At 49.3% G+C, this 23,964-nt stretch overlaps 1 protein-coding gene across 1 annotated transcript in view; it reads left to right on the top strand.

Annotated features, from left to right (window-relative positions):
- The first annotated feature begins 1,425 nt into the window (after positions 1-1,425).
- The window catches only part of LOC140417993 (uncharacterized), a 92,051-nt gene continuing 69,512 nt past the window's right edge, over positions 1,426-23,964 (top strand). The window contains exons 1-2 of the mRNA XM_072501423.1: positions 1,426-2,886; positions 6,124-6,195. Of these exons, the coding sequence (XP_072357524.1) occupies positions 1,960-2,886; positions 6,124-6,195 (999 nt within the window). The 5' untranslated portion in view covers positions 1,426-1,959. The remainder of the gene's footprint in view (positions 2,887-6,123; positions 6,196-23,964) is intronic.

Genomic DNA, 23,964 nt, shown 5'->3' with positions numbered 1-23,964 from the left:
AACTACTGCATCCCACAGCGTGGTGGCTGGGACGTCCTCCATATCGTTCTACTCGACATAGCAGCTGTAACCCACTCACTCACCCCCTCATCCGCCAATAGCCCCACATCCAACCTCCACTGCAACCGTTGCCCCTCCCCCATCCTCAAATCCACCCAATCCAACGCGTGGTCGAAAAACACAATGGCCGAGTTCTCCGAGTCGGGATCTTCTCTAACACCCACCTCACAAAGGCCACAGTGTCCCAAATTCGGGGCATAAACATTCACCATGGCCATTGGCATTCCCTCTAGCTTCCCACTGACCATCCCAGAGCTACCCCCACCCTCCGGATCGGCCACAATGCACCCCCACCTCAAAAGCCACTGTCTTATTAACCAACACTGCCACCACCTCGTCTTCATGTTTAACCCCGAGTGGAACCCCTGCCCCACCCATTCGTCTGATCCCCAAACTTCAGCTGCATCTGCTGCAAGAGCACAACGTCCGCTTTCAGGTTCCTCCAATTACCAAAAACACGCGATCGTTTAACCGGCCCATTCAACCCTCGCTTGTTCCACATGATCAGCCTGGTCAGGGAGGGGGGCCCCGCTCCCTTCCCCTGCCGGTCAGCCAGATCCCCTTTTAAGCCAGCCCCCAGCATGCACCCCTCCAGGCCTGCCCTTGGATGTTCACCGTCATCTCTCCCTTTACCACACCAACCACACCCACGTCAGCACCTCCCCCTTTCGCACTCTCACAACCAAACAAAGAACCAACCCAATATCTCCTCCCCCCCCCCCCCCCCCCCCCCCCCCCCATGCCTTCCATCCAGCAACCTCCCACTTCACTCCCATTAACTAGCCTGCCCAGCTCGCATGGCGGTCCCTGCCCAAGGCCTCTGACTTCTTCTCGCCCTTCCAGTCCACCCCTTCCCTCAACCCTCCCGACCAGCAACAAACAAAGAGAAACAAAAGGCACACTCCCCATCACCGCTCGGGGAATAACCCAGAGATTATAACCCTTGGGACCTGTTCTTTAATTTTGTTCTTAGTTCCTGATATTCCCAAACAGATCCTCTTTCCGAGTCTTGCTGATGTTGTTTGTCCCAATTTGGACCACAACACCTGGATCCTCCCCCTCCCTCTCCAATATCCTTTCAAGCCGGTTAGAGATGCCCCTCACCCTGGCACCGGGCAGGCAACATACCATGTGGAACTCTCAGTCCTGCTTCCAAAGGATGTTATCAGTTCCCCTAATTATAGAATCCCCGACAACTACCACTTCCATCCCCCCCCCCCCCCCCCCCCCCCCCCTCCACTTGAATGGCCTCCTGTACCAGGGTGCAGTGGTCAGCCAGCTCATCCTTCCTACAGTCACTGCTCCGATACCCTGCCCCTCCGAGTCCACTCCCTGGAGACTTGGCCGCGAATCCCCGAGGTACGGTTGTTATACTTACTGCTCCAATACTCCATTCCTCCTTGGAGACGAGGTATTGGGGAATAGGTATTGGAGATGTGGTATTGGGGAATGAGAGAGGAAAGAATGTTATTCTGAAACTAGAATTGTTTGTTCTGAATTTCTATCCGATACTGAGTTGACTTTGTAAACTCCTTTTAAGGATATTACAAGAGGAGGAATTACAGACAGAAATCTCAATCGTCACTTCTCGATCTGAAAGAGCCACTTGATTTGTTAGGATCTGAATATCATCGACCTTTGAATCCAGAAGAATTAATGTTTACCCGATCTGTCGCCATCAAATCATTTAAACCATCAGTGTGACTGGAAAAGCACCGAGACACACACACCCGAGTGAGTGTGTTCCAGAGCACTAACTGTGGAAAGAGCTTTAACTAGTTACAGAGCCTGAAAAAACATTGTACCATTCACAGCGGGGAGAGACCATACACGTGTTCTGTGTGTGGACGAGGCTTCAACTGATTGTCCAACCTGGAGAGACACGAGGAGACCCAAAACATGGAGAAACCGTGGAAATGTGGAGATTGTGGGAAGGGATTCAGAGTCCCATCTCAGCTGGAAGCTCATCGACGCAGTCACACTGGGGAGAGGCCATTCACCTGCTCTGTGTGTGAGAAGGGATTCAGTCGGTTATCTGACCTGAGGAAACACCAGCAAATTCACACTGGGGAGAGGCCGTTCACCTGTTCTCAGTGTGGGAAAGGATTCAGTAGGTTATCTGACCTGCGGATACATCAGCGAGTTCACACTGGGGAGAGGCCGTTCAACTGCTGTCAGTGTGGGAAGGGATTCAGTCGGTTATATGCCCTGCGGGTACATCAGCGAGTTCACACTGGGGAGAGGCCGTTCACCTGCACTCAGTGTGGGAAGGGATTCACTCAAATCTCCAGTCTGATGTCACACCAGCGAATTCACACTGGGGAGAAGCTGTTCATCTGCTTACAGTGTGGGAAGAGATTTAGACAGTTATCCAGCTTGAAGTCACATCAGCGAGGTCACACTGGGGAGAGGCCATTCACCTGTTCTCAGTGTGGGAAAGGATTCGCTCGGTTATCCCACCTGCAGACACACCAGCGAGTTCACACTGGGGAGAGGCCGTTCAGCTGCTCTCAGTGTGGGACGCGATTCACTCATTTATCTAGTCTGAAGACACACCATCGAGATCACACTGGGGAGAGACCATTCACCTGCTCTCAGTGTGGGAAGGGATTCACTCGGTTATCTAACCTGAAGACACACCAGCGGGTTCATACTGGGGAGAAGCCGTTCACCTGCTCCCTGTGCGAGAAGGGATTCAGTGATTCATCCACCCTGCGGAAACACCAGCGAGTTCACACTGGGGAGAGGCCGTTCACCTGCTCTCGGTGTGGGAAGGGATTCACTCAGTTATCCAACCTGCAGAGTCACCAGCGAATTCACACTGGGTAGAGGCCATTCACCTCCTCTCAATGTGGGAAGGGAAAGCATGATTCATTGCATCTGCTGAGACACCAATAAATTGACAAGTTATTACAGGAGTTAGATTCTGCTGTTATTGTTTCTGCTCTCAGTTACATTCAGGACTGCATTTCATTCATTCTGTCAGTTGCTCAATCGGAAGGGTCGGAGGGTTTCATTCTGCGGGACTGGCCGGTCTCACGACTTTGTCTCCAGTGGGCTGACGCTCTTTGAGCCTTGTTGCGAATACTTGGTTTCAAATTTCATAAGGATCACAGAGTAAAAGGATGTTTTGCAAGAGAGAAGATATTCAGTTTGCATTCCTGTTTGGATCCCCCAAAACAATGCCACATTGCCATGAAGATGGGCCGTGATGGTTACATGGGGTTTTTTTTCGTTTAATTTATCTGGGTGTTGCTCACAGAAGAACGCCATCAGGGTATGAGGGGCAAGTTGTCTGAGGTGGACTGGGAAACTGATGGGAGACATAGAATAGCCAATATTTAAGGAATGATTACATATTTACCAGGGGCTTTTTCTCTATTGAATTTTTTGTGGTATACAGAAGAAGGATCAGTGTGTACGTACAGACACGGTTGTTCTTTCTCTCGCATTATTCACAGTGGTGGTTGTGGTTTCCTGTTTTTCGTTCCCCACTGTTTATTTTGTTCCGGCTGTTGCCCCGGCCGACCCCCCCTTTTTCTCTTTTCCTGCCCCCCCCCCCCCCCCCCCCCCCCACACCTTGTTCTCATGCTTCTTTTGTTGGGCATGGTTGGGTTCCATGTCTCCTGCCCCCCTCTCATTCCCCTATCCCACCCCCCCCCCCCTTCCTTACTGTGTCATGACTGCCTTCTCCTGTTCTTTGTCTTCTAAGCTATTAGCTACTAACAGGTCTCGGAACAGTCGGGTGAATGGCTCCCACGTTTTGTGGAAGCCCTCTTCCCACCTCGGATGGCAAACTTAATTTTTTACATTTGGAGAAATTCCGATAGATCGGACAGCCAGTCTGCAGCTTTGGGTGGTGCTGCTGACCGCTAGCCGAGCAGGATTCTCCGGTGAGCGATTAGAGAGGCAAAGGAAAGGGCGACCGCCCTCCTCCCCATGAAGAGATCTGGCTGCTCTGATACCCTGAAGACTGCCACTCTCGGACATGGCTCCACCCTCATCCCCACCACTTTGGACATTGCCTCGAAGAAGGCTGTCCAATACCCAGCAGGTCTGGGGCAGGACCAGAACATGTGGCCGTGGTTGGCTGGGCCTCCTTGGCACCGTTCGCATCTATCCTCCACCTCCAGGAAGAAGCTGCTCATTTGGGTTCTAGTTCAGTGGTCTCTGTGTAAAACCTTTAGCTGCATTTGGCTTAGTCTTGCGCATGTGGAAGTGGAGTTGACCCTGTGCAGTGCTTCGCTCCAGAGTCCCCACCCTATTTCAAACCCCACATCCTCCTTCCACTTGTGCCCTGTCTTGTCCAGTTGGATGTTGGCCCGCCTTAGCAGTCGCCCGTACATGTCACCACAGTTCCCTTTCCCTCGGCTCTCTGCGTCCAGCAGGTCCTCCAGCAGTGACTGTCGTGGTGGTCGTGGATACGCCCATGTTTCCCTTCATAGGAAGTTTTTCAGTTGGAGGTACCTAAGTTCATTACCACCTGTCAGCTGGAATCTTTCAGTCAGTTCTTCGAGCGTTGTTAGCCTGTTGTTGGTGTAAAAGTCCTTAACTGTCAGTGTCTCCCCGTCCTGTCTCCACCTTTGGAAGGAGGAGTCCATGGTCGCCAGCGTGACCCTGTGGTTGTTGCAGATGGGGCTTTATCGAACATCTCAGTTAGCCTGAGATCCGGAGGGTCTCTCAATGTTTGTGATTATGGGACTACTCATTGGGGTATGATTTTAACTGTGACCAGTGGATTTTCCGTCTATTAGGACACATTTGTCCAGTGACTATTACTTCATAGATTTCCTCCCATCGAACCCCCAGTCCCTTTTTACCTGTCATGTGTTTGGCCATTACTGTCCCCTGGCATGGGTAGTTTAGGGGTGTCCTCTCCAGTCAGTTTGGTCCAGTCACTATGCTGTTGCTGTGTGATTACCTGACCTTTCAGGACCAGCAGGCGGTCTACCAGATCTTTCATACATTGGAGCACAGTTCCTGTGTTTATCTCAAGTTCCACCCCTCCGGTTATCACCTCCGGGAGGCGCATTGCTCTTCCTGTCATTAACTCAAAAGGGGTTAATCCTGTTCCCCGGGCTGGGGTGGCTCTTTGTCACAATGATATTGCGGGCAAGGCCGGTACCCAATTATTCCCTTCCTTCAGCATGGCTTTGGCTGGGCTGTTTTTTAAGCTTCTGTTTATCTGCTCTACCATTCCCGAACTCTGAGGATGGTCTGGGATGTAGAATCTCTGCTGGATTTCCAAAACTTTACAGGCCTCCTCCATGGCTTTTCCCGTGAAGTGGGTCCCTTGGTCAGAATCCAGTTGGAGGGGCACCCTCCCACCTTGGTATTATTTTGTTAGCCAATATCAAAGCCATGGTGCTAGCGGTGGCGTCCTTATACAGGAATGCTTCCACCCACCGGTGAATTGACGTAGAACCAGCAGACAATATGTTTTACCCTGTATTCCAGGCAAGGGTCCAGGAAAATCTAGTTGCAAGTTTTCCCAGGGTCGTTTGGGCCGGGGCTGACTTTCCATTTTGATCGTGCAGGGACGGCCTGGTTCCAACAGGGTGCACTATATTCATCGTTGGCAGTATTTGGCCACATCCCTGACCATGAAGTGTGTGATCAACCCCACATACTTCCTTGCTCCATCCAGATAAGGAAAGTGAGTTATATTCATAGACTCTATCTCACTGTATTTTCCACCAGAACCATTGACCTGCACGCCTTCTATTTGTTTATTCCATTCATGGGATGTGGGCATCGCTGGCTGGGCCACTTTTGTTGCCCATCCCTAATTGCCCTTGAACTGAGGGGCTGCAGCTAAGAGTCAACCACATTGCTGTGGGTCTGAAGTCTCAAGTAGGCCAGACCAGGTCAGCATGGCAGATTTCCTTCTCTAAAGGTCATCAGTGAACCAGATGGGTTTTTACAACAATCGGCAAGGCTTTCATGGTCATAGACTTAAATTCCAGATTTGTTGTGACTTCAAATTTCACCATCAGCTGAACCTGAATTCCTCTTGCATTACCCTGGGTCTCTGGATTACTAGTCTGGCTATTGTTTTCCTAGATGTGTCTTGTGAGAGATGAAGTCATTCTAGCCGATAAGCATGAGCTGTTATCAAGTTATATTTTGTTTTCCGTAAGTCCTGTACTTTCCCACTAACTTGCAGACAAAACAGCCTGGCCCGCTGCAACTGGACTGTGTATAAATGTGGGTTATTGTAACTGCTCCTTCAGATACTTTGGTTCGCTGAAGCATTCCCTGCATGTTTTTAATAAAGATTCCCAAACTTCTTTAAAATAAATTGAGTACCCAATTCATGTTTTCCAATTAAGGGGCAATTTAGCGTGGCTAATCCACCTAGCCTGCACATCTTTGGGTTGTGGGGGTGAAACCCACGCAAACACGGGGAGAATGTGCAAACTCCACACGGACAGTGACCCAGAGCCAGATCGAACCTGGGACCTCGACGCCGTGAGGCAGCAGTGCTAATCACTGCGCCACCGTGCTGCCCAAGATTCCCAAACTTTAACCAACTCTGGACTCCGAGTGACATTTGTCCCACAAGAACCTGGTGTCAGGAACAGGATCCACTGACGGCTCTGATTAAAGGAAAGTCCCCGTGGACAGCAGATACCGGGGTGAGTATTGTTTGTTTTATACCACCCGTGTTTAGTTCAGTCTGACTGAACACTGGGGCCTCCTGGAATCTCAGGGATCTGCTCTGGTTTGTTTCTTTGGCGTCCATTCGATGTAATTTCAATGACTGCAACATTCCAGACAGAGAGTTGTTGGTTTTACACCAAGGATATGTTTGGGGGCGATGTTGAAATCCCCGTTACCGAAAGGGTTTTGGTGCTGCTGACAAATTAAGGCTTAAAGCTATATGGGAGGCTAACCAGAAAGAGTTCGGCAGTTGGAGAGAGTTTGGCGTGTTCAGAGATCCCAAATAAGGGATCATTTAGCATTATTGCCTCGATGGATCTGCACAGAAAAGCTCCAAATTGTGTGATCAATGAAGGAATTTCAGATATATTGTGTTGTATATATTTGGTGCACAAAGGGTTAAAAGCCTGGGTTAGTGTGTGAATGCTGTAGTTATGTTTAGGGGCAGCACGGTAGCACAAGTGGATAGTACTGTGGCTTCACAGCGCCAGGGTCCCAGGTTCGCTTCCCTGCTGGGTCACTGTCTGTGCGGAGTCTGCACGTCCTCCCCGTGTCTGCGTGGGTTTTCTCCGGGTGCTCCGGTTTCCTCCCACAGTCCAAAGACGTGCAGGTTAGGTGGATTGGTCATGTTAAATTGGTCTTAGTGACTAATAAAAGGTTAGGAGAGATTATTGGTTTACGGGGATAGGGTGGAAGTGAGGGCTTAAGTGGGTCAGTGCAGACTCGATGGGCCCAATGGCCTCCTGCACTATGTTCTATGCCTATGTCTATGTTTATAAAAGTCCTGGTTTGTTAAGCAGCTCGGTATGTTTGAGAGAGGTGCAATTAAGGCATATTAAAATCTTTGGAAATGTACTTTTTTATATAAAGGTTCTCTGGTGAATAAATAATTGGATAAATTGTGTTTAAACTTGAATAATCAGGTCTTGAAATCCGAGTGACATAAGGGTGATGTAACTAATGGAGCTGTGAGGGTATCGGGTATCTAGCAGGCCGTCAGAGTTTTAGTTTTTTGGCTGGAAAGTGAGCTGAGAAACATTTTCTGAAGCATTATTCTGACTGTATTCTGGTTTCTTCAAAAGATCTCTATCCAATATTAAGCAAGTATGCTTGGGTTTGCTAACTGTATTTAAACGTGGATTTTGACCAGAGTTGGGTTTCTTTGAGTGCAGATAAAGATAGCAGTTAAGGGTTATTCTTTCATTGTATTGGTTTTTTTTTTTTTAAATGTGTTTTTATTCAAAATTTTTCAATAATTTTTACAAACCACTATAAAAAGAAAACAAAAAGCATAGTAATAATAAAGATAACAATTTAACAAAACAAAGTGGCATATCTGCCCTTTGCAAGTGAAATCTATCCACCACCCCATCTCCCCCCCCCCCCCCCCCCCCCCTCTGGTTTGCTGCTGCTGCTGACCTCCACTTAACGTTCCACGAGAAAGTCAAGGAACGGTTGCCACCGCCTGGAGTACACCTGCAAGGACCCTCGCAAGGCAAACTTTATCCTCTCCAGCTTGAGAAATCCCGCCATGTCACTGACCCAAGCCTCCACACTTGGGGATTTCGCGTCCCTCCACATTAACAAGAGCCGTCTCCGGGCTACCAAGGAGGCAAAGGCCAGAACTCCGGCCTCTTTCGACTCCTGCACTCCCGGATCGTCTGACCCCCAAATATCGCTATCCCCCAGCCCGGTTTTACCCGAGTGTCCAAGACCTTGGACATAGCCTTTCCAAAATTCTGTACGTGCTGGGAATGCCCAAAATATATCGACATGGTTTGCTGGGCTCCCTGAACACCTCACAGACCTGTCCTCCACCCCAAAGAACTTGCTCATTCTCGCCACTGTCATATGTGCCCGGTGCACCACCTTAAACTGAATCAGGCTAAGCCGGGCACAAGATGAGGAGGAATTGACCCTGCCCAGGGCGTCCGCCCACAGGCCGTCATCCAGCTCCTCCTCCCACTTGCCCTTCAGCTCTTCCACTGAGGCCTCCTCCGCCTCCTGCAACTCCTGGTATATGTCCGATACCTTGCCGTCCCCTACCCACACGGCCGAGACCAGCCTGTCCTGTATCCCCCGGGCCGGTAGCAGCAGGAATTCCTCCAGCTGCTTTTTCACGAACGCCCAAACCTGCAAGTATCTAAAGATATTTCCTGGGTACAACCCAAATTTCTCCTCCAGCGCCCTCAGACTAGCAAAAGTCCCATCAATAATCACGTCCCCCATCCTTTTGATACCCACTCTATGCCAGCTTTGGAACCCTCCGTCTATTCTACCTGGAACGAACCTGTGATTGTTTCATATAGGGGTCCAGACTGAAGCCTTTGCCTCCCCCCTGTGCCGTCTCCACTGACCCCAGATCCTCAATGTCGCCACCACCGGGCTCGTGGTGCACCGTGTCGGCGGGAGTGACAGCGGAGCCGTTATCAATGCCCCAAGGCTAGTATCCCTGCAAGACGCCACCTCCAACTGGTTCCATGCCGCCCCCCTTCCTCTACTACCCAATTCCGAATCATGGATATATTCGCTACCCAATAATAGCTGCAAATGTTCAGCAGCGCCAGCCCACCCCCACCCTGACTGCGTTCTAAGAACCATCTCTGAACACTTGTTTGCCCATACAAATCCCGTAATCTGTTTACCCGCTTGAAAAAGGACTTGGGGATGAGGATGGGAAGGCACTGGAAGCCGAACAAGAACCTGGGGAGGACCGTCATCTTCCCGCCAGGGAAAGCGGCAGCATGTCCCACCTCTTAAAGTCCTCCTCCATCTGATCCACCAGCCGCGCTAAATTGAGCTTGTGCAGGGCATCCCAACTCTTAGCCACCTGAATGCCCAAGTAGCGAAAGCCCCTCTCCACCATCTTAAGCGGTAGCTCTCCCAGTCTCTTTTCCTGGCCCCTCGCATGTATCGGGAAAAGCTCGCTTTCCCCAACATTCAGCTTATACTCCGAAAGGTCCCCGAAATCTCTAGGATCTGCATGACCTCCCCCATCCCCTCCACCGGATCCGCAATGTACAGGAGCAGGTCATCCGCATACAGTGAAACACGATGCCCCCCTCCCCCCGAACCAGCCCCATCCAGTTTCTGGACTCCCTCAACGCCATGGCCAGCGGCTCGATTGCCCGGGCAAACAGCAGGGGGGACAGGGGGCACCCCTGCCTTGTCTCTCGATGTAACCTAAAGTACTCCAACTGCAGCCGGTTCGTCGACACACTCGCTACCGGGGTCTGATACAACAATTTAACCCACCCTATAAATTCCTCTCCAAACCCAAATCTGCCTAACACTTCCCACAGGTACTCCCACTCCACCCGATCGAAGGCTTTCTCCACGTCCATTGCCGTCACCACTTCTGCATCCCCTCCTTCCGAGGGCATCATGATCACATTCAGGAGCCTCCGCACATTCGTATTCAACTGCCTGCCCTTCACAAACCCCGTCAGATCCTCATTGATCACTCCTGGGACACAGTCCTCAATCCTAGTGGCCAAGATCTTGGCCAACAGTTTGGCATCTACATTAAGGAGTGAAATCGGCCTATAGGAGCCACATTGCAACGGGTCCTTATCTCGCTTAAGGATGAGCGAGATTAGAGCCTGCGACATCGTCGGGGGAAGGGTTCCCTTTTCCTTAGCCACGTTAAAAGTTCTCAACAATAGCGGACCCAACAGCTCTGAGAATTTCCTGTAAAATTCTACGGGATACCCAGCCGGTCCCGGGGCCTTGCCCGACTGCATACCCTCCAACTCCTTAACCAATTCCTCCATCTCTATCGGGTTCCCCAATCCCTCTACCCGCCCCTCGTCCACCTTGGGGAACCTCAGTTCGTCGAAGAATTGCTTCATGCCACCCCCCCCCCCAACCTCCGGGGGTTCTGACTCATACAATTTGCCATAAAAGTCCTTGAAGTCCTTGCCGTGCTCAGCACCGTGTTACCCCCCCCATCCCTAATTCCCCCAACCTCCCTGGCCGCCTCTCTCTTCCGCAGTTGATGCGCCACCATCCTGTTTGCCTTCTCCCCATAGTCACACACCGCTCCTTGTACCTTCCTCAACTGAGCCTCAGCCTTCCCCGTAGTAAGCAGGCCAGACTCCGGCGCTCCTTGAACAACCCCTCCTCGGGGGATTCCGCGTACCTCCTGTCCACCCAAAGTATCTCCCTCTCCATCCTGTCCCTCTTCTCCCTGTGGGCCCTGACTGAAATTAGCTCCCCTCTGACAACTGCCTTCAGCGCCTCCCAGACCACACTCACTGAAACTTCCCCCATATCATTGGTCTCCACATAGCTTTGGATAGACCGCTGAATCCGCCCACAGACCTCCTCATCCGCCAGTAGTCCTACGTCCAGTCTCCACAAAGGGTGTTGGCCTCTCTCCTCCCCCAGCCCCAACTCCACCCAGTGAACGGCATGGTCCAAGATCGCAATGGCCGAATACTCCACCCCCTCCATTCTCGGGATTGGAGCCCTACTTACCACGAAAAAATCAATCCGTGAGTACGCCTTGTGCACATGGGAGAAGAAAGAAAACTCCCTCGCCCTTGGCCTGGCAAATCTCCACGGGTCCACTCCCCTCATCTGGTCCATGAACCCCCTCAGGACCTTGGCCGCTTCCGGCCTCTTACCCGCTTAACCCCCCTACCCCCCCCCCCCCCCCATAGCACTACCGCAAGTCAGCTGACTCATGCTGACCCCGGCCGCTCCCATCTCCACCTCCAATCCCACTGTTGGCTCCTCTTACAAGTCTCCACCCCCCCCCCCCCCCACCTAAGTGAGGTTAAGAGAGTCGTTCCACCCCCCCCCTACACCCCGTGTGTACAGAGAAAGAAGAAAAAAACCAAGGCACAATACTCTCAAACCCCCAGCTTCGGATACTGACCACACCATTTCACGGATAAACCGCTCTCCCTGTCTGGGCTGACCCCACCACCTGTGATGCAGCTCTTCCCAACTGCGACCTCGCCCAAAGCCTCAAGGGCCCAGGGCAAAGGGGGCAACAAAAACAAAAGGGAACACGGGGGAAACCCCAACATAAGACTGCAACCCCCCCCAGCCCCCAGCACCCCACCAGCAACCTCCACAACATACTGCAGTCCATTGCTCGAGTCCAGCTTCTCATTCTTAATAAAAGTCCACGCCTCGTCCGGCGTGTCGAAATAGTGCTGCCAGTCTTGATATGAAACCCACAGCCTCGCCGGTTGTAACAGCCCGAACTTCACCCCTTTGCTGTGGAGGACCGCCTTGGCCCGGTTGAATCCCACACGCTTCTTGGCCAGTTCTGCACCCCAGTCCTGATAGATACGGATCTCGGTGTTCTCCCACTTGCTGCTCCGCTCCATCTTCGCCCATCGCAGGACACACTCCTTATCGGTGAAGAGGTGGAATTTTACCACCCTGGCTCTCGGCGGCTCGTTCGCCCTAGGCCTCCTTGCCAGGACTCTGTGCGCCCCATCCAGCTGCAGGGGCCTCGGGAAATTCCCCGCGCCCATCAGCGTTCCCAGCATCGTGGTCACATACGCCCCAGCATCCGACACATCCACGCCTTCAGGGAGACCCAGAATCCGCAGGTTCTGCCTCCTCGACCTATTCTCCAGGTCCTCCAGCTTCTCCTGCCTTCTTTTGTGCAGCACCTCGTGCGCCTCCACTCTAACCGCCAGGCCCAAAATCTCATCCTCGTTATCAGAGGCCTTCTGCTGCACCTCCTTTATCGCCGTCCCCTGCATCTTCTGGGTCTCCACCAACCTCTCAATCAACGCCTTCATAGGGGCCAGCATCTCCGCCTTTAACTCCGCAAAACAGCTTCTCAAAAACTCCTGCTGCTCCCGTGACCACTGGGTCCACGCTGCTTGATCCCCGCCAGCCGCCATCTTGCTTTTTCACGCTCGTTCTCTTCTCCAAAGCCGCTTTTTTGATTGTCCCACTCCTGGTCCACTCCATACAGCGCTGGGGGACCCTCACTTTTCCCTTCTCACATCGGGAATCGCCATCAAAGTGCCGCTGGAGCTCGGTAAAAGGGCCCAAAAGTCCGTTATCGATGGGAGCTGCCGACCGTGCGACCTACCTAGGCATAGCCGCAACCGGAAGTCCCAGTGAAAGAGTGTTTGTACGTTTGAAGATATTTAGTTCCCATTTCTGTTTGGAACTCCCAAAGCATGCCACCTTGCTGTGGTGGTTATATGTTTTTTTATGTTTAATTTATTTGGGTGGTCCTCTCAGAAGAAAACTATGAGGGGCAAGTTAGATATAGATATAGAACATGCAGTGCAGAAGGAGGCCATTCAGCCCATCGAGTCTGCACCGACCCACTTAAGCCCTCATTTCCACCCTATCCCTGTAACCCAATAACCCCTCCTAATCTTTTTGGTCACTAAGGGCAATTTAGCGTAGCCAATCCACCTAATCTGCATGTCTTTGGACTGTAGGAGGAAACCGGAGCACCCGGAGGAAACCCACGCAGACACGGGGAGAACATGCAGACTCCGCACAGACAGTGACCCAGTGGGGAATCGAACCTGGGCCCCTGGAGCTGTGAAGCCACAGTCCTATCCACTTGTGATACCGTGCTGCCCACAGTTGTTTGAAGTGGATTGGGAAACTGATGGGAAACAGGGAATATTAAAGGAAATATTACATATTTACCAGGTGGTCGGTTAGCTCAGTTGGCTGGTTCATGATGCGGAGCGACGCCAACAGCATGGGTTCAATTCCCAATACAGAGGTTATTCATGAAGGCCCTGCCTTCTCAACATTGCCCCTCACCTGAAGTGTGGTGACCCTCAAGTTAAGCCATCAGCAGTAAGCTCTCTCTCTCTCAAAGGGGAGAGCAGCCTATGGTCCTTTGGGACTTTGGTGACTTTCATTTTACAGAATACAACAAATATAGATTCCTTTAAGGGACAGAAATCAAAGTTAAAGATCCCATTAGAAGGAAGAGGCTCCTGAAGTGGCCAAAACAGTAGTAAGCCTGAGGATTGGGAACTTGTTTGGAATTCAGCAAAGGAGGACCAAGAAACTAATAAAGAAAAAATAGAATATGAGAGCAAACTGGCGAGAAACATAAAAAACGCTCCAATAGGAATGTGAAAAGGAACAATTAGCAAAGACCAATGTGGGTCCATTCCAGGCAGAGACAGGAGAGTTTATAATGGTGGATAAGGAAATGGCAGAGAAACTAAACAATGTGTCTGTCTTCATGGAGGAAGATACAGAAAATCTTTCAAAAACTCAAGGGAACCAAGGAACTAGTGTGCAATAGGGACTGAAAGAGATTCGTATTAGTAACAAAGTAGTACTGGAGAAATTAATGTGGGTTGAAAGTTAATAAATCCCACAAAGGTTGAGCTCTACATACCAGAGTGTTGAAAGAGGCGGCTGTAGAGATAGTGGATACATTATTGTATTCAACTCTCCTCACAATAAACAATAACATTCTATTAGCTTTCCTAATTACTTGCTGTACCTGTATACTCGCCTTTTGTGATTCATGCTCTTGGATATCCAGATCCCTCTGAATCTGAGCTCTGCAATCTCTCACCATTTAGATATTAAGCTTTTGTTATTCCTTCTACCCAGATGGACAATTTCACCTTTTCCCACATGATTCTCCATTTGGCAGATTTTTTCCCACTCACTTAACCTACCTATATCACTTTAGTCTCCTTATGTCCCCTTCACAATTTACTTTCCTTCCTATCTTTGTATAATTGGAACATAGGAGCAGGAATTGGCCATTAAGCCCGTCGAGCCTGCTCCACCATTCAGTACGATCATGGCTGATCATCCACTTCAATGCCTTTCCCCCACACTATCCCCATATTCCTTTGTGTAGGGGCTGGTTTTGCACAGTGGGCTAAAACAGATGGCTCGTAAAGCAGAACAAGGCCAGCAATGAGGGTTCAATTCCCATACCAGCCTCCCCGAACAGGCGCCGGAATGTGGTGACTAGGGGCTTTTCACAGTAACTTCATTTGAAGCCTACTTGTGACAATAAGTGATTTTCATTTCATGTTATTGGTATTTAGAAATCTGTCAGTCTCTGCTTTAAACACACTCAATGACTGAGCTCCCACAGCCCTCTGGGGTAGAGAATTCCAAAGATTCACAACCCTCTGAGTAAAGAAATGTCTCCTCCGAGACCGATCCTAAGTGACTTCCCCCTTATTTTGAAATTCTGTTCCCTGGTTCTAGAATCCCCAACCAGGGGAAACATCTCACCTGCATCTGTTGCCAATTATTTTTGGCTATCCTCAACAGACACAGAATACAAAGCAGCTGATAAATGTGAAGAATAGATGATGAATGCTGCAGCATCGATAGCAACCTGTCTTACCATCAAGAGAAGAATTCTGCTGTCAGAGCCAGGCAACTACATATCAGTGAATTGTTGAAGCTTTTCTTGTGTAATCTTGGAGGCCGCTCCGGTCTTTGGAAATCTAGGAGTGGATACATTTATGCTCACGATGGTGACATGTGAGACTAAAATGGACTATACTTACTACACTCGCATGTATGTTTGCCTGTTGAAAAATGTAAAACGATATTACAGAGTATAAGTTGCATGTTTAGTTTAGCACAGAGCTTAGCATGGTTTAGCACAGGGCTAAATCGCTGGCTTTGAAAGCAGGCCAGCAGCACTGTTCAATTCCCGTACCAGCCTCCCCGAACTGGCGCCGGAATGTGGCGACTAGCGGCTTTTCACAGTAACTTCATTTGAAGCCTAATTGTGACAAGCAATTTTCATTTCATTTCATGTAATCATAAGAAATGTTTAAAATTCAAAACGTTTTTAGAAAAATAAAGCTATCAGCGTACATCGCTGGTTCATCTTTTTAAAGGGGGAGGTGTGACGATTGGAAGATTTTAAGAAAATTTGATTATAAATGTATTGGGCAATTTAAGGGTTAAAAGCGTGGGGTTAAAGTGTGATTCACTGCAGTGGTCCTGTTTTTATTTTAAAGAAGGCTCCTGTTTTTCAGGACCTGTGTGTTGTTAGTAGCCAGAAGGTGAAACTGTCAAAGGAATGTGTTTTTCAGTCTGGGCTAATGGACTGTGGTTTGACTGGAAAGTACTTGTGGAATTACTGTACTTTGCAGCCGGCAGATATCATTTGTTTTCCAGCTTGGGGAGATGAGGTCATTTCTGGGTGGAACCGAGGAAGGCAGAAAGGCATTTTAGAAATCTTTGGAAAGCAGTTTTTGGAGAAAGATTTGGAGCGAGGAGTTGAATCTTTGGTCCACAATTCTCCCACAGTAAGACAGATCGAGAGCTGTATCTTTCTTTTCCTGTTGTTTAATGGGAGATTGAGTAGTGACGTTTAAATGGGTAATTGTAAGCTGTTGTTTTTGGGTGTGAAGTTAAAAAGTTTAAATTGTAATCATAATAAAGTTTTATTTTAAAAATAACCCAAGCTCTATTTCTTCATGTGATAACTCCTGGAGCGAATCATTCTTTCCGCACAGTCTGACAAATAAACTGAAATATTGGGGATTTGGTCCAGTATCCTAGACACTGTTGGGATCTGGTCTGGGGTCGGAATAGTGACCAATGTAACAATTGATTGGAGGTCCATTTTCCAGTCAGTCCTCCAGCACCTTCCTGTCTCTCTATTAGTGCGACGTCCATGGCAGTTACCCAAATGGGGCACAGGCCCCGTTATTCTCAGCCCTCAGCTCTGTCTCCTGGCTGTCATTGATACAAGCGACAGAGACAGAAAGGTGCAGAGGAGGAAGTGAGAAGTTAAAACTTGTGGCTCGAAATCAACACTTCAACATTTGTCAGTGAAATATATGTTATTGGACTTCCGGGTGCGGCTATGCAGAGCTAGGTCGCATATTCGGTAGCTCCTGCTTGGAACGGACTTTTGGGCTCGTTACAAGACCCCCACGGCATTTGTTTGCCATTTCCCGGTGTGGGAAGAAGGCTGCAACATTCCCCCGACAGTGTCCCCCAGGAAGGGTATGTCTCTTGGTTGCCAGACACGGCAGAAACAGTGAAAGATTTGGCTGCAACTGCAGGATAAACGGGGCCTCTTCCAGCATGCAGGCGGGGGAAGGGCAAGCTTAAAGCTGCAAGCTGACCTGAGGACCTGTATCAAAGGTGAATTCTAGCAGCAGAGGGAACAACTGTGAAAAGATCTCATCAAGGCCACTGAAGGGACTTCCGGCTGCGGTGATGCCTAGCTAGCCGCACGCTTCGGCGGCTCCAGCTCCGACGGACCTTCGGGCTCTTTTAAGAGCCCCAACGGGGAATTTTTCGACGACGCAACCCGGTGTGGGGTGTGTGAGAAGGGAGTCCCCCCCCAAATGAAGGAGGAAAAAACCGGCGGCTGCAGCGCGAGGAATCGTCGACCAAAGGGTCAGAAAGAGAGAAGTACAAGATGGCGGCGGAGAAAGCGCAGGCGACATGGGGGCCTGAGCAGGATGAAATTGTGAGACGGTGCGTGGAGCTGCTGAAGAGGGAGGTGCTGACCCCGATGCTGCAGGCAATCTAGGGGCTCAAGGAGACACTAAAGACCCAGGAGACAGAGCTCCGCGTGGTGGAGCAGAAGGTGACAGATATCGAGGACGAGATCCTGGGCCTGGCAGTTAAGACACAGACGCACGAGGCACTTCATAAAAAGTGTACTGAAAGGATCGAGGCCCTAGAAAACGGAGCGTGAAGGAAGAACCTTCGGATACTGGGTCTCCCTGAGGGTGTGGAAGGAGTGGACTGTGGAGCGTATGCAAGTACGATGCTGAGCTCACTGATGGGTGCTGAGGCCCCTACGGGCCCCTTGGAGGTGGAGTGGGCAAATCGGATTCCGGCGAGAAGACCAAAAGCGGGAGAACCACCCAGGGCGATAATCGTGCGATTTTACCGCCTTAAGGATAGAGAAGAGGTCCTGAGATGGGCTAAAAAGGTGCGGAGTAGCAGATGGGAGAATGCAGTGGTACGGTATACCATGATTGGAGTGCGGAGGTGGCGAAAAGGAGGGCGAGCTTCAACCGAGCCAAAGAGGTGTTGCATAAAAGGAAGGTGAAGTTTGGGATGCTGCAGCCGGCAAGACTATGGGTCACGTATCAGGAGAGACACCATTATTTCGAGACGGCGGAGGAAGCAAAGACCTTCATCAAAGAAGAGAAATTGGATCGGAACTGAGGGACTGATGCTGCAGGAAATGTTATTGTTAATGTTATGGTTGAAGTTAATTGAGAAGTAAATTGGGAAGGGGGGAGACATTGGGGAAATGTGGGCGCCGGTGAGGGGGGAAAGACGGGACATAGTTGGAGAATGGGGAGGGGGAGGGGGAGGGGAAAGGGTGCTGGTGACGGCGCCGCTACCGATCTCACCTAAAAAGTTTACCACGAACCCGGTGGTGGCGGCAACATTGAATATCTGGGGACAGTGGAGGCGACAGAGAGGGGTGCGGGGAGCCCTGGTGGGGTCCCCAATCAGGAACAACCATAGGTTCGCCCCAGGAAGAATGGATGGAGGATTTCAGAGCTGGTACCAGTTGGGAATTAGGAGGGTGGGAGATTTATTTATAGATGGGACTTTTGCGAGCTTGGGAGCATTGGAGGAAAAGTATAAGTTGCCCCGGGGAAATTTCTTGAGATATATGCAGGTGAGGGCGTTTACTAGACAACAGGTGAGGGAATTTCCGTTGCTCCCGACACAGGGGATACAGGACAGGGTGCTTTCAGGGGTGTGGGTCGGAGAGGGCAAGGTGTCAGAGATTTACCGAGAGATGAGGGAAGAGGGGGAGGAGTCAGTGGGCAAACTAAAAGGAAAGTGGGAAGAAGAACTAGGGGAGGAGATAGAGGAGGGTATGTGGGCTGATGCCCTAAGCAGGGTAAATTCCTCTTCCTCATGCGCCAGGCTTAGCCTGATTCAATTTAAGGTGCTACATAGAGCACACATAACGGGAGCAAGATTGAGCAGGTTCTTTGGAGTGGAGGACAAATGTGGGAGGTGTGGCGGGAGCCCGGCAAACCACGCACATATGTTTTGGGCGTGCCCGGCACTGGAAGGGTATTGGAAGGGAGTGACGGGAGTGATTTCGCGGGTGGTGAAGGCCCGGGTCAAACCAGGCTGGGGGTTAGCTCTATTTGGAGTTGCGGAAGAGCCGGGAGTGCAGGAGGCGAAAGAGCCCGATGTTGTGGCCTTTGCGTCTCTAGTAGCCCGGCGCACGATCCTACTCATGTGGAAGGAGGCGAAACCCCCCCGGACTGGAGGCCTGGGTAAACGATATGGCGGGGTTCATTAAACTGGAGCAGATAAAGATTGCCCTGAGAGGATCGGCTCAAGGGTTCACCAAGCGGTGGCAGCCATTTCTCGACTACATAGGGGAACGTTCGAGGGAAGACAGATGACCAGCAGCAGCAACCCGAGGGGGGGGGGGGGGGGGGCTTAGTTTAGTTTAGGTCAAAGATAATGGGGTTTTGTTACTTGTGTATTGTTAAAAATTTCTGTATTGTTATTGTTGCGTTTGCTTTGTAAGAGGGGAAAAATTGTTGTTTGGGAAAAAATGTTCAATAAAACATATTTTAAAAAAAAAAGAATTATAAAAGAAATATATGTTATTTATACTGGGTTTTAATTATTAGATTTAGGCATCGGAGGCAAAGGGTGGAGGGTTTTAATGCGTAACTTTTCCTTTCTAGCTAGTGTCAGTCATAGGTCAGTGGGCAGCACGATCACCTCTGGATCAGAAGGTTAAGACCCAGTTAGGGACCTGTGGACAAAAACCAGTTCCAACATTCCTGGTCCCAGCACGGAGGGAGTGCTGCACTGTCTTTCAAACAAGATGTTAAACAGAGGCCCTGTCTGCCCCTCTCAGGTGGATGTAAAAGTTCCCACAGCCACTATTTTGAAGAAGAGCAGGGGAGTCATCCCGGTGTCCTGGACAATATTTATCCCTCAGTCAACATCACTAAAAACACATCATCTGCTCATTATCACATTACTGTGTGTGGGATCTTGCTGTGTGTAAATTGGCTGCCGCGTTTCCTACATTACAACAGTGACTATACTTCAAAAGAACGTCATTGGCTGTAAAGCACTTTGGGACATCCTGTGATTGTGAAAGGCGCTATAGACATGTAAGTTTTTAAATTGAAGGTTTATATTATCTGATCTTGTTATCTGGAACTTAATTGATTTGAGCCACACCCAACTTGCAATTTAATAAATTCACTTTGGTTCAGACAAGACTTTAACCAATTAAGACAAAATCAGAATTCTCTGGATAGTAAATTTGAAAATAAGTTTATTAAATGAAAATGTTTATTGAACAACTTTAAGACATTGACTTTTCCAACTTCATGTGGGTGATCAGTCTGTAGAAGCGTAACCCTCTCTGGCTCCTTCTTTGACAGTAATTCTTGTGGAATTCAGCCTTGGGAGTCTGGCTCCTTCTTTCACAGTAATTTCTTTGGAACCCGGCCTCGGGAGTCTTCAGTACTTGGCCAGCAAGGAAGATCTTCAGAACCTCTACTTTTATCCCCAAAGTGACCATTATCTCACGTCAGAGTTGGGTCTGTTGTCACATGATATTTGGTCACTAGATTAATTGAATTGGATCCCCAATTACTGACACCACCTTCTCTCATTATCTTAGACAGGAATACAATAGAACTGTTTCATACTATCCCTTTATCTGATTCTATACAATCCCTTATTCATACAGTTTCAAATGTTGAGGCTAATCAAAGTTTGAAGGTCTCTCTTGTCAGTACATTTATCCTCATTGCACTTTCTTTATACACAGCAATTAACCGTTGCCATTTTTACAGCAAATGAGAATCAGGGCACGATCGAATGGCCATGATGCGCATGGCGTGAATCCAAGTGCGCCAGTTAGATCGCAGGAGAGTCCGAAATTGGGCACCAAGCGCCAATCGGTTTCCGATCTAACTGGCCTATTCCCATTGGCCGGATTAAGGCCAATCTCCATCCCGTTAACGGGAAGGACCCCCTATCTAAAGGCAAAGCTTGATTTAAGCGACTCCCCAGTCGGTCACATGGACGCCGATGAGTATTGGCCCACACAGACATGGGCCAGGCATCACGGTACCCAAGGGGTTCCCGGGCCATGGAGGCCCCCGAATGGTCAGGGATAGGGCAGGGTGCCCCCCGGCACAGCCCCTGGGACGTGTGCATCTTGGCACTGCCAGACTGGCGCCATGGCACCGCAAACCTGGGTATTTCACACTCTGCCCACTCACTAAGATCATTCATAAAGACTGAGTCTTGATTTTGTGCAACAACCATGTCTTTCTCTCCATTTCAAATCCCGTGAAAATCCAAACACAGCGTATTGTGAAATGATTAGATTTAAAACAGAACGAGTTGTTGAGATTCACTGCCTAATAAAGGTGCAGGAAGGAAATTCAACAATAACTTTCACAAGGGAACTGGACAGATTCTGTAGGAAAAGAAACTTGCCGGGTGATGGGACTAATTAGTTAATTCAAAGAGCTAGCATGGGAACAATGGGCGGGATGGCCTCTTTCTGTGCTCACTGAGACTCGTTTGCATTTGAAGAAAGTGGGAAATATCTGGAAGCCACTTCCTACGATGCAGGTAGAAGCCGAGATGATGGAATGTTTCCCAAAGGAAATTGGATGGGCTTTTAAGAGAATTAAACTGACAGGGATACAGGAATAGGACGGGGCAATGGTTTGATCTACAGAGATCTACAAGTTGTGAATCTTTGGAATTCTCTACCCATGAGGGCTGTGGGAGCTCAGTCATTGATTGTGTTTAAAACAGAGACTGCCAGATTTCTAAATACCAATAACACAAAGGGATATGGGGATAGTGTGGGGGAAAAGGCATTGCAGTGGATGATCAGCCATGATCGTATTGAATGGTGGAGCAGGCTCGACGGGCTGAATGGCCAACTCCTGCTCCTATGTTCCAATGATACAAAGATAAGCAGGAAAGTAAATTGTGAAGAGGACATAAGGAGGTTAAAAAGGTAGATGTTAAATGAGTGAAATAAGATCTGCCAAATGGAGAATAATGTGGGAAAATGTGTAATTGTCAATATTGGCCAGAAGAATAAAAAAGCTTATTATCTAAATGGTGAGAGGTTGCAGAGATCTGAGATTCAGAGGGATCTGGGCGTCCAAGAGCATGAATCACAAAAGGCGAGTATACAGGTACAGCAAGTTATTAGGAAAGCTAATAGAATGTTCTTGTTTATTGTGAGGGGAATTGAATACAAAAGTAGGGAGGTAATGCTTCAGTTATACACGGTAGCACAAGTGGATACCACTGTGGCTTCACAGCTCCAGGGTCCGAGAATCGATTCCCCACTGGATCACTGTCTGTGGAGTCTGCACGTTTCCCCGTTTCTGCGTGGGTTTCCTCCAGGTGCTCCGGTTTCCTCTCAGTCCAAAGGCGTGCAGGTCAGGTGGATTGGCCACGATAAATTGACCTTAGTGATCAAAAAGGTTAGGAGGGCTTATTGGGTTACGGGGATAGCACTCAATGGGTCGGTGCACTCGATGGGCTGAATGGCCTCCTTCTGCACTATATATTCTATGTACTATATTGGCGAGACCACATCTGGAGCACTGTGTACAGTATTAGTCTCATTTAAGGAATGATGTAAATGTGTTGGAAGCAGTTCAGAGAAGGTTTACTGGACTCATACCTGGAATTGGAGGCTGGTCTTATGAGGAATGATTGGACAGGTTGGGCTTGTGTCCGATGGAGTTTAGGTGACTTGATTGAACCGTATAAGATGCTGAGGGACCTTGACAGGGCGGATGTGGAAAGGATGTTTCCTCTTGTGGGAGAATCTAGAAATTGGAGTCACTTCAAAAGTAATAACTTGCCCATTTAAGGCAGAGGAGAACGTTATCTCTCAGAGGGTTGGGAGTCTTTGGAACTCTCTTCCTCAAAGGGCAGTGGAAGCAGAGTCTTTGAATATTTTTAAGGCAAAGCTGTATAGATTCTTGAAAATCAAGGGGGTGAAAGTTTATCGGGGTAGGTGGGAATAAGACCACACTAAGACCATAAGGAATAGGAATAGGCCATTCGGCCCTTCCAGCCTGCTCCACATTTCAATAGGATCATGGCTGAAACCAACATTCCTCACGTTCACTTTCCTGTCCTTTCCCCGTAATCCTCGGTTCCCTCACTGATCAAGAATCTATCTCAGCTGTGCAACACGGTGGTGCAGTGGTTAGCACTGCTGCCTCACGCCGCCAAGGTTCCAGGTTCAATCCCGGCTCTGGGTCACGGTCCGTGTGGAGTTTGCACATTCTCCCCTTGTTTGCACGAGTTTCGCCCCCACAACCCAAAGATGTGCAGGGTAGGTGGATTGGCCACGCTAAATTGCCCCTTAATTGGAAAAAAATGAATTGGGCACTCTAAATTCACATTTATAAAAAAAAAAAAGAATCTATCTCAGCCTTAAATATACACAAGGACTCTGTCCCCACAACTCTCTCAGTTCCAAAGACTCTCAGAAGAAATTCCTTCTCATCTCAGTCTTAAATTGACATCTCTTTATTCTGAGACTATGCCCTCTGGTCAACACTCCCATGAGGAAAACATCCTCTCAGCATTTACCCTGTCAAACTCCTTAAGAATCCTGATGGTTTCAATGAGATCACCTCTCATTCTTCTAAATTCCAATGAGTAGCGTCCCAACCTGTTTAACCTTTGCCCCAAAGACAATCCCCCCATAATGGGGATCATCCTAGTGAACCTTCACTGAACCTCCTCCAATAAAATATCTTTCCTTAAATAAGGGGACCAAAACTGCTCTCAGTTCTCCAGATGTGGTCTCACCAGCACCTTGTACAGCTGCAGCAAGACTTCCCGACTCTTATACTCCAACCCCCTTGGAATCAGGGCCAACATTCCATTAGCCTTCCTGATTACCTGCTGCACCTGTCTGTGAGCTTTCTGTGTTTCGTGCACAAGTTCCCCAAGTCCCTTTGTGTTGCAGCTTTCTGCAGTTTTTCTCCATTTAAATAGAGTCATAGAGTCATAGAAGTTACAGTGCAGAAGGAGGCCATTCGGCCCATCGAGTCTGCACCGGCTCTTGGAAAGAGCACCCTACCAAAGCCCACACCTCCACCCTATCCCCATAACCCAGTAACCCCACCCAACACTAAGGACAATTTTTGGACACTAAGGGCAATTTTAGCATGGCCAATCCACCTAACCTGCACATCTTTGGACTGTGGGAGGAAACCGGAGCACCCGGAGGAAACCCACGCACACACGGGGAGAACGTGC

This window comes from Scyliorhinus torazame, chromosome 5 (assembly GCF_047496885.1).
Source record: "Scyliorhinus torazame isolate Kashiwa2021f chromosome 5, sScyTor2.1, whole genome shotgun sequence".
Classification (NCBI taxonomy): domain Eukaryota; kingdom Metazoa; phylum Chordata; class Chondrichthyes; order Carcharhiniformes; family Scyliorhinidae; genus Scyliorhinus; species Scyliorhinus torazame.
This window is presented reverse-complemented; position numbering and strand designations above follow the sequence as displayed.